The 13,625-nt window shown below is 42.7% G+C and overlaps 1 protein-coding gene across 3 annotated transcripts; it reads left to right on the top strand.

Moving 5' to 3' along the window:
• The first annotated feature begins 2,149 nt into the window (after window positions 1-2,149).
• LOC128346011 (proteinase-activated receptor 1-like) lies at window positions 2,150-13,172 on the top strand. 3 transcript variants are annotated; one of them, XM_053298798.1, is made up of 3 exons: window positions 2,150-2,242; window positions 9,169-10,002; window positions 12,007-13,172. In XM_053298798.1, exons 2-3 carry the CDS (start codon window positions 9,921-9,923, stop codon window positions 13,092-13,094), a joined length of 1,170 nt encoding a protein of 389 aa, XP_053154773.1. In that variant the 5' UTR covers window positions 2,150-2,242; window positions 9,169-9,920; the 3' UTR covers window positions 13,095-13,172. The 3 variants fall into 3 exon arrangements, with proteins under 3 accessions (XP_053154773.1, XP_053154772.1, XP_053154771.1); XM_053298797.1 differs by lacking the exon at window positions 2,150-2,242 and adding an exon at window positions 2,652-2,742; XM_053298796.1 differs by lacking the exon at window positions 2,150-2,242 and adding an exon at window positions 8,189-8,586.
• The last annotated feature ends 453 nt before the right edge of the window (window positions 13,173-13,625 follow it).

Here is a 13,625-nt window from a genome sequence, read left to right as displayed (position 1 = left end):
AAGACTTCATTACATTTCTCTTAATGTCATAAAGCCATACTCTCTTGCTCAAATATCAGTTCAGAAGGAATGATACAAAATATGTTTTAATATCAGAAGAGCATGTCTTTCTCTAGTAGTTTCTCTAGTTGGGATGTGTGCAGTGATTACTGTTCTGCATTGATACTGTTGTATTAGTTGGGCCTGATGTTCTGTTGTTGTTTACACCTTGTAACTGTAGTTGGGATATGTGCAATGATTAAAGTTCTTCATAGATTCTGTTGTATTAGTTGGTTCTGCTGTTATTTACACCTTGTAACTGGTTGGGATAGTTAGCAGAGACATCAGGCCAGGAGAAGGAGAGGAAAGAAGGGGAGGGGGGGCATATTTTAAAATCTTGTCTCTGGGCTCACTCCAACCTTGCTACACTCCTGGCACAGAGTATACACAGCCATGATCCTAGACAGCAGAGCAGTGCCAATAGTGTGCTTGATGTTTGTAACTTTCCTAATTAAATACACAGGGCTACTAATAAGTAACTCGTTACTTAGAAGAGACACTATATCCTTGTGCTTCAGAAACTGCTGTGTGTAAATGAAGCCTAATTACTGCATGCTTAGTCCTGTAACCTTGTCACTTATCAGGAAACTGCACTGCAGAATCCCAGCCATACTGCTCTTCAGAATGAAGGTTCTTGCCAGGGCAATAGCTACTGTTATGATGGCTATATGCTATCTCTAGGTTCAGAGGCAGGATGCTTCTGAAAACCAGTTGCCGGGAAAGAACAGAAGGAGAAGGGCATGCCTTCACTCCTGCTTGGGGCATCTGGTGGGCCACTGTGGGGAAAAGGAAGTTGTGTGAGATGGACTTCTGGTCTGATCAAACAGGGCTCTTAAGTGCTTATGTGTGCCACAATCACATCCAACCATGCTGACTTCATGACATATACCTTTGATCATTTTCTCAAAACAGCTTCAAACATTATTGAAGCCGTTCCACCAGCTACATCCACTCTTCAGGTTTGTATGCAGAGGGCAACACTCATGTGGTATTCAAAGAGTGGCTTGTGCATCTCATTCTTCAGTTGGGTGTACATGCTTTCACCACATGTTTTTGAACATAAAAAAGGTAAAGTGTGCCATCAAGTCGATTTTGACTCCTAGCACCGACAGAGCCCTGTGGTTTTCTTTGGTAGAATGATGATGATGATGATTTATTCGATTTCTATACTGCCCTTCCAAAAATGGCTCAGGGCGGTTTCAGAATACAGTGGGGTTTACCATTGCCTCCTCCAGTGCAGTGAGATGATGCCTTTCAGCATCTTCTTATATCGCTGCTGCCCAATATAGCACCAGTGGGGATTCGAACAAGCAACCTTCTGCTTGTTAGTCAAGCATTTCCATATACCTAAAGAAAAGCAACATTAGAGAAGATCATCACTGAACTGATGGATTCTGCTTATGTGTGAGGCAACTGCATTTGGCTACAGTTATGCTTTATAGCCACAAGAGGTCACCATAGCTTCATTTCAGCTGCTTAGCAAATTATTCCAAGGTGAGAGTACAGTGAAGGAAAATAAGTGAGACAATAGCAGCAATAGAGGGATACCGCTGTGGAACCCATGTAATTGCCAGTTTCTGGCAAGGATGTATCTGGAAAGTCCTGAGGAACATACCACCCAGAGATTTTATAGAGGGCAGTAGATAAAGGCAATAAATAAATAAGTCTGGATATGGTGGCAAGGAATATACAGTAGGGAAGTGCACAGTTCCGGCTGGCCCGGTTCGGTTTGAGGCTGGACTGGCCTTGAACCCAACCGGGCCAGTTCGGTCCAGCAACCCCCTCAAACTCCACCCCCCCCCCCAGTTTAGTTCGGTCCAAGGGGGTTCGTGAGCTTAAAATTGTTTAAAAAAAAAAATTTACTCTCCTAGAGGGAGTTCCTGGAGGAGTTCCATGTGGGCAGCTGCGCAGCCTCCATAATGGCCACCAGGTGAAGGCCAAAAACCACGAGGAAGGCCAGCGGGAGGAGGGGGAACTTCCATGGACACCCCTCCCGGGCCTCCATGAACTCCCCTGAGGGAAGTAAAAGTAATTTTTTTTAAAAAATCAAGCTCGCGAACTCCCCAAACATCAGGGGGTGTTCGGGCCGGAGTTGAGTTGGGTCGAGTTGTTCGGTTTCGATGTTGAACACGTTCGACATCGAACCTGTTTGCACACCCCTAATATACAGTCCAGTGCATAAAGTCTTTGTGATATTTGGCAAGTAACTATCACAACTTTTAAGCTATCTCACCAGTTGGATAGATAATATTTATTTTATTATTGAATTTATTTACCATTTTTCATTTAAAAAATCCCAAAGCAGTTAGATAAGGTTTTAAAACAAAAATCTGCATAAGCTGAAAATAAATAATAATAGTAATAAAACTGTTAATAGCTAACATCTAGGCTAGTCAGTCATGACTATACACCATTGAAATAAATGAGACAAGTTAGTCATAACTAACTTAAGAGCCATGAAATTTCTTTTTGAAAAAAAGTTTTTGTGCTTTACAAAAATTCCCTTGCCGCCTCATAAAGCTGTTATTGTCAAAATAATAGCTTTATGAGGTGCCTGCACATCCCTGATCTGGCTGAGGTGGTTTGTGCTTGCAGCCCAGACCCCTGAAGAAGAGAAGCCCGCCTGCAGGCTGATTGCTCTCCTGTGCCTTCTTCCTGAGTGCTTGACTGATTCCATCTGCCCCCGAGGACCAGGGATCTCTCGTGAGAGGGGGATTTCTGGAGCCCTTGGGAGTATTAAGTGGAATTTGGTGCCGGGCCTTCAGTGTGGGGCTGAGGTGGGGGGGGGGAATTCTATTAAGGTGGGGTTGGAGGTCTGGGTTAAAGTTTGTTAGTCCTCCTTTTATTGGGTTGTGCCAGGCCTTTGGTTATAATGTGTTTGGGTTCTCTTAGGCAGGGTGATGGGAGTGGGGGTACGGCAGCTGTGGGGCAGCTATTACTGTAGTGGTGGGGAATAGAAGAATTGGCGTTGGCAGAACAGCTGGCCATTACAGGGGAAAGGAAACCAGTAATTTATTAACTCTTCCCACTTCCGGCTGCCCTGTCAGGCCTCTGGTCTTGGGGAGCAGTTCCAACTACTCACAGAACCTGGCCTTGCTGCTCTGCAATGCCAGGTCGGTTCAGAATAAGACCCAAATCATCCATGATTTGACCTGGATGGGGGAGGCTAGTGGCCCAGTTTGGGCCCAGCTTCTCCCACCAGGCTACTCTGTGGTGGAGCAGGCTAGGGGAAGTGAGTGGGGGTGTGTGTGGAGTGGCCGTGGTTGATAAGAATACTGTTTACCAGGGTCCCTGTGCAACAGTTGACTTATATCGAGTGTGTATTCCTGAGGCTGGCAACTAGGGATAGATTGGGGGTTCTGTTGGTATACTGTCCACCCCTCTACCCAACTGACTCCCTAACTGAGCTGACAGAGCTGGTCTCGGAGTTGGCATTGGAGTCACCCAGACTTTTAGTGCTGGGGGACATCAATATCCATTGTGAGGCTGACTTGTCTGGTGCAGCTCAGGAGTTCATAGCAGCCATGACCAGCTAATTTCAGGACCAACTCATGTTGCCGGCCACACACTTGGTTTGGTCTTTTGTTCGGATCAGGGGGGTATTCTGTGGGCAGGGGGATCCTGTGGTTTCCACATTTTCATGGACGTACCACTACCTGGTTAAGGTTGGTTTCACAGCCACAACCCAGCCCTGCAGGGGTGGAGGACCTATTAAAATGGTCCAACCGAGACAGTTGCTGGACCCAGTAGAATTCCAAAAAGCCTTGGAGGGTTTTGACGTTGATCCTGCCAGCGATTCTATCATGATCACTCCTTCCGACCGGCTTTAAAAGTGGCCCCTTGGTACACATAGGAGTTGCAAGGTCTGGAGAAGCAAGGAAGGTGACTGGAGTGCAAGTGGAGGCAGTTTGGCAGGCAACCGATTATCTAGACCCAGGGGCGTAACAAGGCTGGAATGGGCCCAGAGACAAAATTTTAAAATGGGCCCCTCGCTGATACACACACTTCACAATATATAGTCATGTGACTTGCCTCTGGGGAGCTCCTCGAGGTGTGGGGGGTCCCAGGCAGCCGCCTCCCCTTGCCTAATAGTAGTTACGCCCCTGTCTAGACCCATTTCAAACTGGCTTTAGAGCAGCGTATGGAGTTGAGTCTGCCTTGGTCAGCCTGATGGATGTATTTTACCAGGGAATCGTCAGAGAAAGTGTGACTCTGCTGGTTCTTTTGGATCTCTCAACGGCGTTTGATACCATTGACTATGGTATCCTTCTGGATTGCCTGGGGGAGTTGGGGTTAGGAGGTATTGCTTTGCAGTGGTTCAGCTCCTATTTCTCAGGCAGATTCCAGATGGTGGAACTTGGTGAAGGTTGCTCTTTGAAATGGGAGCTATTATATGGAGTCCCTCAGGGTTCCATCCTGTCACAAATGCTTTTTAACATCTACATGAAACTGCTGGGTGAGGTCATCAGGAGATCTGGTGCAGGGTGTTTTCAGTATGTCATCAGGAAATGGCATTCACTTCCTAAATGTCTGCCTACAGGCAGTAATGGGCTGGATTAGAGATAACAAATTGAAGCTGAATCCAAGCAGGACGGAGGTGCTCATTGTGGGCGATCATAATTTGAAGGATGAGTTAGGTCTTCCTGTGCTGGATGGGGTTATACTCCCCTAGAAGGAACATTTACGCAGCTTGGGAGTGCTCTTGGATCTAGGCCTCACCCTGGTATCTCAGGTGGAGGCTTTGGCCAGGAGCACTTTCCATCAACTTCGGATGATTTGACAGCTACATCCATTCCTTGAAGAGAACGATCTCAAAACAGTGGTGCATCAGCTGGTAACTTCCAGTATTTGACTATTGCAATGCACTCTACATGAGGCTGCCTTTGTACATAATTCAGAAACTTTAGTTAGTTCAAAATGCGGCAGCTAGATTGGTCTCCGGGGCAACCAGAGTTAGGGGTGTGCATTTTGGAATTTTCTTGTTTCGATTTGTATACAAATTGAAACACCCCCGTTTTGTTTTGTACCAAAATTTTCTGAATCCGAATCAGCCCTGTTTTATTTTGTAGCTGAATTTTCCAAATCCGAATTGATTTGGATTTTTTAAAGGGTCCCAGGGCAAAAAGAGTGGGGGGTGGTGGTAGTGTCCAATGGGTGGAAGCTAGCAGCCAAATTTCAAAGGAATTAGGCAAAGGGCTGATTTTTTGTGAATTTTTTAAGTTTACACATCTTTAAGAATTTTCCCATAGGGAATAATGGAGATTCCAGAAAATGTATCGCTTCAAATCAAGGGAAAAGGGATGACCCAGAGTGGAGTGTGGTGGGTGGTAGTGCCCAATGGGGGCAAGGAAACTTCCAGAATTATTTCAAAGAAATTGGGCAAAGGGCTGATCTTTTGTGATTTGATGAAGTTTACATGTCTAAGATTTCTCCCATAGGGGATAATGGAGGTTTTGGTTTCATCAGCCCCATAATTCCACTTGGGGGGCACTGGGGTTGCCCTGAGTGAGGGTTTGTGTAGTGCACATAGGGTGCCAACCACCCCCATACCCACAAGCCCGTGGGGTACTGGGTTTTGTTGTTTCTGAGGTGTTCATTATAAATTCTCTGGTAGCATATGAGATTTTCAGTGAAAAACAAGAATCCACTCTCATATGCTACCAGAAAATCTACACTCAGAACACCACAGAATCAACAGAACCCAGCACCCCATGGGTTAGCAATCCTTCCCCTGGCCAATGTGGGGTCAGTAAAGAGTGGCAAGAAGCAAAAGAGCCAATGAGGAACAAGGAGGGAATTGTCAGCAGGTCAGCCCATGATTTAGGTCACCGATCAGAAGGCTGGAAGGGTGGGAAATTCAAAGAGATGTCAAACACAAAATGGAGACTGACTCAGAGATCACCACAAAATGGAGGTCCGAAATAACAAAAAGTTTTGTAGCCGAAACAGGGACGTTTTGTTTTGTATCCAAACTTTTGGATCTGGAAAATGGGTGTTTTGTTTTGTCTACAAAACACCCGAAACAGGCTGTTTGGGGTACAAAACGTTTTGTATCCGAAACGTTTCGCACATCCCTTATGCCTGTTTTAAAACAGTTGCACTGGCTGCTGATATGTTTCTGGGCAAAATACAAAGTGCTGGTTATTACCTTTAAAGCCCTGAACGGCTTGGGTCTGGGCTACCTTAGAGAGCGCCTTCTTCTGTATGATCTCCATTGCATGTTGAGGTCGATCTGGAGTGGTCCATCTCTAGTTACCACCAGTATGTCTGGTGATGATGCGGAACTGGGCCTTTTCTGTAGCTGCTCCCGGGCTATGGAATGCACTCCCGGCAGATATTGGCAGTTTAGACTCGCTGTTGGCCTTTAAGAGAGCCCTAAAGACTTACTTGTTTGGCCTGGCCTTCCAAGGTTTTAAAATTGTTTTTAAGTATTTTTAATTGGTTTTAAATTGTGTTAAAATTGTTTTTATATTGGTTTTAGTGTGTTTTAAATGATGGGGTTTTTTTTAATGTTATTTAAACTAGTTATGCACTGCCCAGAGCCTCTGGATGGGGCGGTTTGTAAATGTAATAAATAAATAAATAAATAAATAAATAAATAAATAAATAAATGTGTGTGTTGGGGGAGCTATGATGGTTGTGATGTACTAGGGTAGACTTGACCCAGTAGGTGAGGTTCGTTCCTGGGCGGATGGAGCCCAATAATTATCAGCCCAGGCGAGAGGACTTAAAGATCAAAGTTTTATTCTGCCTTAAGTAACAGAGGTGCTGCTTTGGCTAATGCTTGAAGCAGGACAAAGAATCATTTCAAACAGCCATAGCTTTATACAAGAAAAATGCAAAAGTCATCCACACAAGAAAACAGCATGTTGATGCCAGGGCGCCTAACCAAGGCCATACAACAATCTATAAACATATACGCAGGCAGACAGCCAATTTCTTCCTAGACATATCAGCTTTTCAACATACCAGCTTTTCTACATTCCATGGTCGGTCGCTTTAACCTTTGGGGAGATGGAAAATTACTAGAGGGACAAAGCTTTTACAGTGCTTTGTACTGACAGGCAAAGCTACTTCCCTTGCAGAGAACTATTATTCAAACTATCTCAAGCTGTGCAATTCTGTTATTATTTCACTATACATCAGTTGGAACTGACTAAAGGTTGTCCAAAGGTTGTCCAAAGGTTGCCCCAGTTAAAGCAAACACATTGTTGCCTCCCCCTGTCCTACTCTGCTGGAGTGAATTATGCCTCCAAAGTTAAAAATTTGAGGTTTTTTAGCAAAAAATTCAAAATTCAAATTAAAAATTAAAAAAAATGCAAAATTTCACAAAGCCTCAGTCTCTGGCTTTTGGTTCATTCTTACAATGGATTTGGTCTTAGCAATGTTTTAATAGTATTACTGTTGAGCCACAGAGTGAGGCAGGGGCTTGTATTTGGGAGATTCAGTTTCAAAGACTAGCTCAGCCCTGAAGTGATGAGTCACTTCCCCTCAGGGATATTGGCTTAAGGAATGAGGTTAGTAGTCAAGCACTCTGTGCACTGGGGAAAAAACCATTTTATGTTCATTATCAAGGCTTAATTGTTTTTTATGGATTCTGATGTGTTCAAAACCATGAACGGTGTTTTTGTATCCATTATATGCATCATTATGTGTTTTTTGGAAGTATTTTGTTTATACATCTATCATGTCTCCCTGTAGTCAACTCTTTTCCAAACTAAAAACCCCAGTTGCTGTTGCCTTGCTTTATAAGGAAGGTGCTCCAGGCCCCTGATCATTTTGCTTGCCCTCTTCTGCACCTTCTCCAGTTCTACAAGGTCCTTCTTAACATGTGGCAAGCAGAACTGAACACAGTACTCCAAAGGGTGGCTGCACCATAAATTTGTATAAGGGCATTATAACGCTAGCATTTTTATTTTCAATTCCCTTCCTAATGATCCCTAGCATGGAATTGGCCATTTTCACAGCTGCCACACACTGAGTCAACACTTTCAATGAGCTGACCACCAGAACCCCAAGAGCTCTCTCTTGGTCAGTCACTCACAGCTCAGATCCCATCAGCATATATGTGAAGTTAGGGGTTTTTTTTGTCCCAATATGCACCACTTTACACTTGCTTACATTGAACTGCATTTGCCATTTTGTCTCCCACTCCCCCAGTTTGAAGAGATCTTTTTGAAGCACCTCACAATCTGCTTTGGATTTCACTACCCTGAATAGTTTAGTGTCATCTGCAAATTTGGCCCCATATCACCCCAACTTGTAGATCATTTGTGAACAAGTTAAAGAGCACTGGTTCGAGTACTAATCTTACTTTGCTCCATTGTGAAAACTGCCCATTTATTCCTTCCCTCTATTTCCTGTCCTTCAACCAGTTACCAATCCACATATGAACCTGTCGCCTTATCCCATGACTGCTAAGTTTACACAAGAGCCTTGGGTGTGGAACTTGGTCAAAAGCTTTTTGGAAGTCTAAGTATACTATGTCAACTGGATCACCTTTGTTCACACACCTGTAGACACTCTCAAAGAACTAAAAAAAAAAAGGTTTGTGAGACAAAACTTTCCCTTACAGAAGCCATGCTGGTCCTCCTTCAGCAAGGCCTGTTCTCCTATATGTTTAACTATTTTTTCTTTAAATACGCTTTCCATCAATTTACAGGGCACAGAAGTTATGCTGACCAGCCTGTAATTTCCTGGATCTCCCCTAGATCCCTACTTGGAAATTGGAGTTATATTAGCTACTTTCCAGTCCTCAAGAGTTGCATTAGCTACATTCAATTCCCCCAGGAAAGAATGTCATTTATTTCATGACAAAATGAAAGAAAATGATGGGATCTGGCAATTATGTAATGCAGAGGCTCTGAAACTGGGGTCCCCAGAGGCTGTGGCTGGGGATGATGGGAACTGTAGTTCAACTAAATCTGGGGACCCAAGTTTGAGAACTCCTAATACAATGGAATAAGATATGGTAGTACTGTCTTTCATTTTGAACAGAGCATATCAAGCAAAACAATATCCATACAATTAGGACAGGCTTTGATGTCCTGATGTGACTCATCCCTGTCCCTAGTACATTTACATACTCTCGGGCCTTACTTTTGGTTATTTCCTCTATATGATCAACAGGAATGATCTTGGATTCATTGCAATGGTATAACAGTAGTAGCAAAAGTGAATTGAACCATGGTGTGCTTGGATGGCTTGTGTTACCTTTGAGGCGAGAAGAAATATAATTTCCTTGCTCAGCCACAAAGTTTTCTCGGTGAGTGTATACAAGTTACTTTTTCATGCAAGGTTATTGTGATGCAAATAAATTAATAGTAAAACACACTTTATGCTCAGAACAAATGAAAAATACTAAGTTCCATTCATTAATGAGGCTTAATTGCTTTTTTCTGGAAACTGAAAGCCACAGCAAATGCTTCTCTATCCATTACATGCATTATTCAGAAATATTTTGTTTTTTGAAGGTGCCTTCTGAGGACAAATATTAAGAAAGATCCATGAACTGACAAACCGCATATAGTTTTTCACGTAAGATGATGAGGTTAATTACTCGAGTGAGGTGATATAAATTAGCAGAAATGTCTGAGAGTATTAAATATGTTGCTTTTGGAAGCAGCTAGAAAGGAGAAATTTATAGATCCACCTCTGCCTCATTTTTAAGCCCTACTTTCTCTTAGTAGGTTAGGTGGTTCTTTGGTAATGTATCTTCTCTTGCCGAGGCCCAAATCCAAACTGGATGAGCAGGTGGAGAGTGCAAGCCGATCTCAGTGAATTTCTGTTCAGTGGGGCACAAGGGATTTCTTTGGAGGCAAACCCCTGCAGCCTGCATCCAGACCTGGAACCAGAACTCGAGGTGCTTCTTTGCAGGAGAAATGGATCCCTCTCTGAAGATATTGCTTTCTCTGCTTAGTGTATCTCACACTTTATTCAGCACAGCAAGAGCAGACAAGCAAAGTGAGTACAAACCTACATGTTTTGTCCATGCTTTAACACCAGCAGTAGTTTGAACACAAGGTGGGAAGGAAGGTGTTCCACTGTGGGACCTATTTATTATCCCTCCCCCTTTTTTTGGTGGAGGTTCACTTTCTCCAACCCTTTCTAAATATTATGTTCAAAAGAATAACTAAGTTAAAAGAGAGAGAGAGAGAGAGAGAGAGAGAGAGAGAGAGAGAGAGAGAGAGAGAGAGAGAGACCCGTGAGTGAGGAAAATCTATGCCTCAGTGCTTATGGGATGTTTTTGCATGGGGGTGCAGAGGTAAAAGCTTTTCATAACTAGAGTAGTTATGCCCCCTGGAATTCCAGGTATCACCCGGATTTTAAGCAACTCACCCGGCTTGCTTAGCCCACCCGGATTAGCGCAGATATCAGATTTAGCATTTTTTAAAAAAATTTTTAAAGCTAAGCTGGAGAAGCGGAATTATGGAGCAAAACGTGCAGTCACTATTCTGCTCAACCGCTGGACTTGGCTTAAGAGAGGGAGAGCACAGGATGTTAGCTGGAAGGGTTTCACTTTTACAAGTACAGTAATCCCCTGAGGAATGTTGCCTTGTTTGTTATCAGCAGGGGACCTTTATCGAGAGGATAGCTTGTTTTGATGTGAATCACTGACTGCCTACTAGGCTGTGTATTGTAATGTTTAAGGACTTTCTTGGCTTTACGTTCAATGCATGCCTACTTAGAAGTAAGCGCCATTGGTTTAAACCAGATCTTCTCTCAAATAAATGTGTACAGAATTGCCGCCTTAATTAAAAAGCTGTGCTTTTTGTTGTTGTTGTTCAATAGCTGCTGTTAAAATGTCAAGAACAAATAGTCAGGGAAAGATATCTTCCCCAACTATAGTTGGTAGAAATCCGGAGCAAATACAAATCAACTGGAGAGTGCAGCTGCTAATTTGCATATGCAAAATTATTTTCAAAATTATTTTCCTATCACCACACACAGAGAAATGTCGAATCCCTGCTGGTACTATATCAGGCAGCAGCAATATAAGAAGATGCTGAAAGGCATTATCTCATACTGCACGGGAGGAGGCAATGGTAAACCCCTCCCGTACTCTACCAAGGAGACAACCACAGGGCTCTGTGGGTGCCAGGTGTCGAAATCGACTTAATGGCACACTTTACTTTACATGGGCTATGGATGCAACTGTGCTAATGCTGCATTTATTAAGAAAAAGAACCTGCAATTTTAGGTGGAGGCAACATATAAATATATGGAAAACAACACACAATCAATTATGAGAACAACAAAATGTGGAAATAATACTCTGGACATGGCCTTGATTGCCATGAAATCAAGAGAGTAAAGTATACGACTGCCTGCAGAATGATCTGCAGGAACACAGTTGCACCTGATTTATGGAACTGACAGCATAATCCCATGTATGTCTATTTGAGTAAAACCTTTGTTCCCTTACTCTAGTGTACGTATGTATAGGATTGCACAGGTTAGGAGTACTTCTTGATGTCTCAATGAACTTCCAATTCATTGACATTTGTTGCTCAAATGGAAGGAACCATTCACATGACATGGATTACACAAACTCAACTCAAAGATGTATTATTATTTCTGAAATGGCTAATGTCAGTAAATAAACTTTTACATACAGGATTTGGAACATAAGACAGAGCATTAGAAGCACAATCTGTTATGTTGGGAGGCAGGACAACAATACAAACTTTCGGTTATTACATTGCATATCTCTTATGCCTGCATCTAAATGTTGCTACATTTTGAGCAAATAGAACTGACTTAGTGGTACAAGAGAAGTCCAAAGTGAGAAGGAAAACGGTGTTAATTTTCTCAACACTGGAAATTTTAAAATCCAAATAAATATATGAATAAATCAGAAATCTCAACTTTTATGCATAAGAAAAGAGTGATATTAAGTTTTGTAACATTATTATTTATACAAGTGATATGTTCTATGTTTGATTTGTATATTGCTTTTCCTTTCAGATTCATCGTTCGAGGTTTGGTATTCATCATTTTTTAATATTAACCAAACGATTGAAATTGAATCGGGCAATTCCAGTTCAAACATAACCCAACTTAACCACTCTGAAGACATTGAAAGATACTTGACTAGTTTATGGCTGACCTGTTTCGTTCCTTCCGTTCACACCTTTGTGGTTGTACTGAGTCTCCCTCTAAACATTATAGCAATTCTCATCTTCGTGACCAAAATACAGCTTAAGAAGCCAGCTGTGGTGTACATGCTCAACCTGGCTTCTGCTGACGTACTCTTTGTGAGCGTATTGCCTTTTCAGATTGTCTACCGTTTTTCTGGACACAACTGGATATTTGGACCAGAAATGTGCCGTTTTGTCACAGCTGCTTTCTACAGCAACATGTACTGCTCCATACTGCTGATGATGGTGATAAGCGTTGATCGTTTCCTGGCAGTGGTGTACCCGATGCAGTCTTTGTCCTGGCGCACTGTAAGGCGAGCCTATACGGTGTGCTTGGCCATATGGATTGCAGCCATAGCTGGTGCGATACCTCTGCTAATGACTGAGCACACAAAGAGATTATATCAGTTAAATGTTACTACCTGCCATGATGAGTTAGATCTCTCTGTTATTGAAAAGTTTCGCTATTACTGGTGTACATTATCTGTTTTCTTCTTTTTTATCCCATTCATAATATCTACCACCTGTTATGTGGGCATTATAAGGAAGCTTTCTTCATCCAATGTTGCTGCAAAGGCAGGTAAGAGGAGACGTGCCGTATTTTTATCTGCAGCTGTTTTGTGCTCTTTTATTCTTTGTTTTGGGCCAACCAATGTCACAATATTGATGCATAACCTTTCAGATGGGCAACAATTGGAGCGTCTCTATTTTGCCTACTTGCTGGCAACCTGTACTGGTGCAATAAACTGTTGCATTGATCCCTTGATCTATTTTTATGCCTCCTTGCAGTGTCAAAGGCATGTCTACAATCTCTTGGGCTGTAAAAAGCATTCTGATGTTGAAAAAGACAGCCAGACAACAAGCAGTAATATGGCAACTTTTTCCAGTGGTTTGAATTCTTTGTCTCAAGCATAATATTTTAGAGTTGAATCTGATATTATATTCTCATTCATAGATTTGGGCCTTGCATGTTACATTAGTTCACTGCCACTGTCTTTAATGTCCATGTATTTTTTGCTTTTAGGAGATCAGTAAAGCATTTCTCACAGGGCCAGACTGGATATAATAGGGTAGTAGTCATGTGTCTTTTTATCCATCGGGCTGCATTGTTCACATGTAAGGCATATTTGGGTAAAATTTTACATTAAACAAAAATGAGCACTTGGGAGAGGAGTAACAGCTAGAATGTTCACAAAACTGGTTTTGCCGGTTCGGCTCAAATCCAGACCAGATTCGACCCAGCCCGTTTTGGTTTTGCCCCTCGTGGAACCGGAACCAGTTCACCTGGCTTGGAGCTTTACTGGTAGAGGAGAATCGGGTAAGGATTCCCCTTTACCAGTGACCTCCGCACATGCACAGAGGCCATTTGTGTAGAGGCCATTTGTGTGACTCCATGCCTCTGTGCATGCATGGAGGTCATTAAAATGGACACCACACATGCGCGGA

The sequence above is a fragment of the Hemicordylus capensis genome, chromosome 2 (genome assembly GCF_027244095.1).
Source record: "Hemicordylus capensis ecotype Gifberg chromosome 2, rHemCap1.1.pri, whole genome shotgun sequence".
NCBI lineage: Eukaryota > Metazoa > Chordata > Lepidosauria > Squamata > Cordylidae > Hemicordylus > Hemicordylus capensis.
Note: the sequence above shows the minus strand (reverse complement) of the source record. Positions and strands in the feature narration are given on the sequence as shown.

Excerpts from the sequence above, each read along its gene's own strand:
- LOC128346011 (XM_053298798.1), top strand. The coding sequence starts at position 9,921 with ATGGATCCCTCTCTGAAGATATTGCTTTCTCTGCTTAGTGTATCTCAC. Across the intron at positions 10,003-12,006 it reads AGCAAGAGCAGACAAGCAAA|ATTCATCGTTCGAGGTTTGG; the intron begins GTGAGTACAAAC and ends TTTTCCTTTCAG.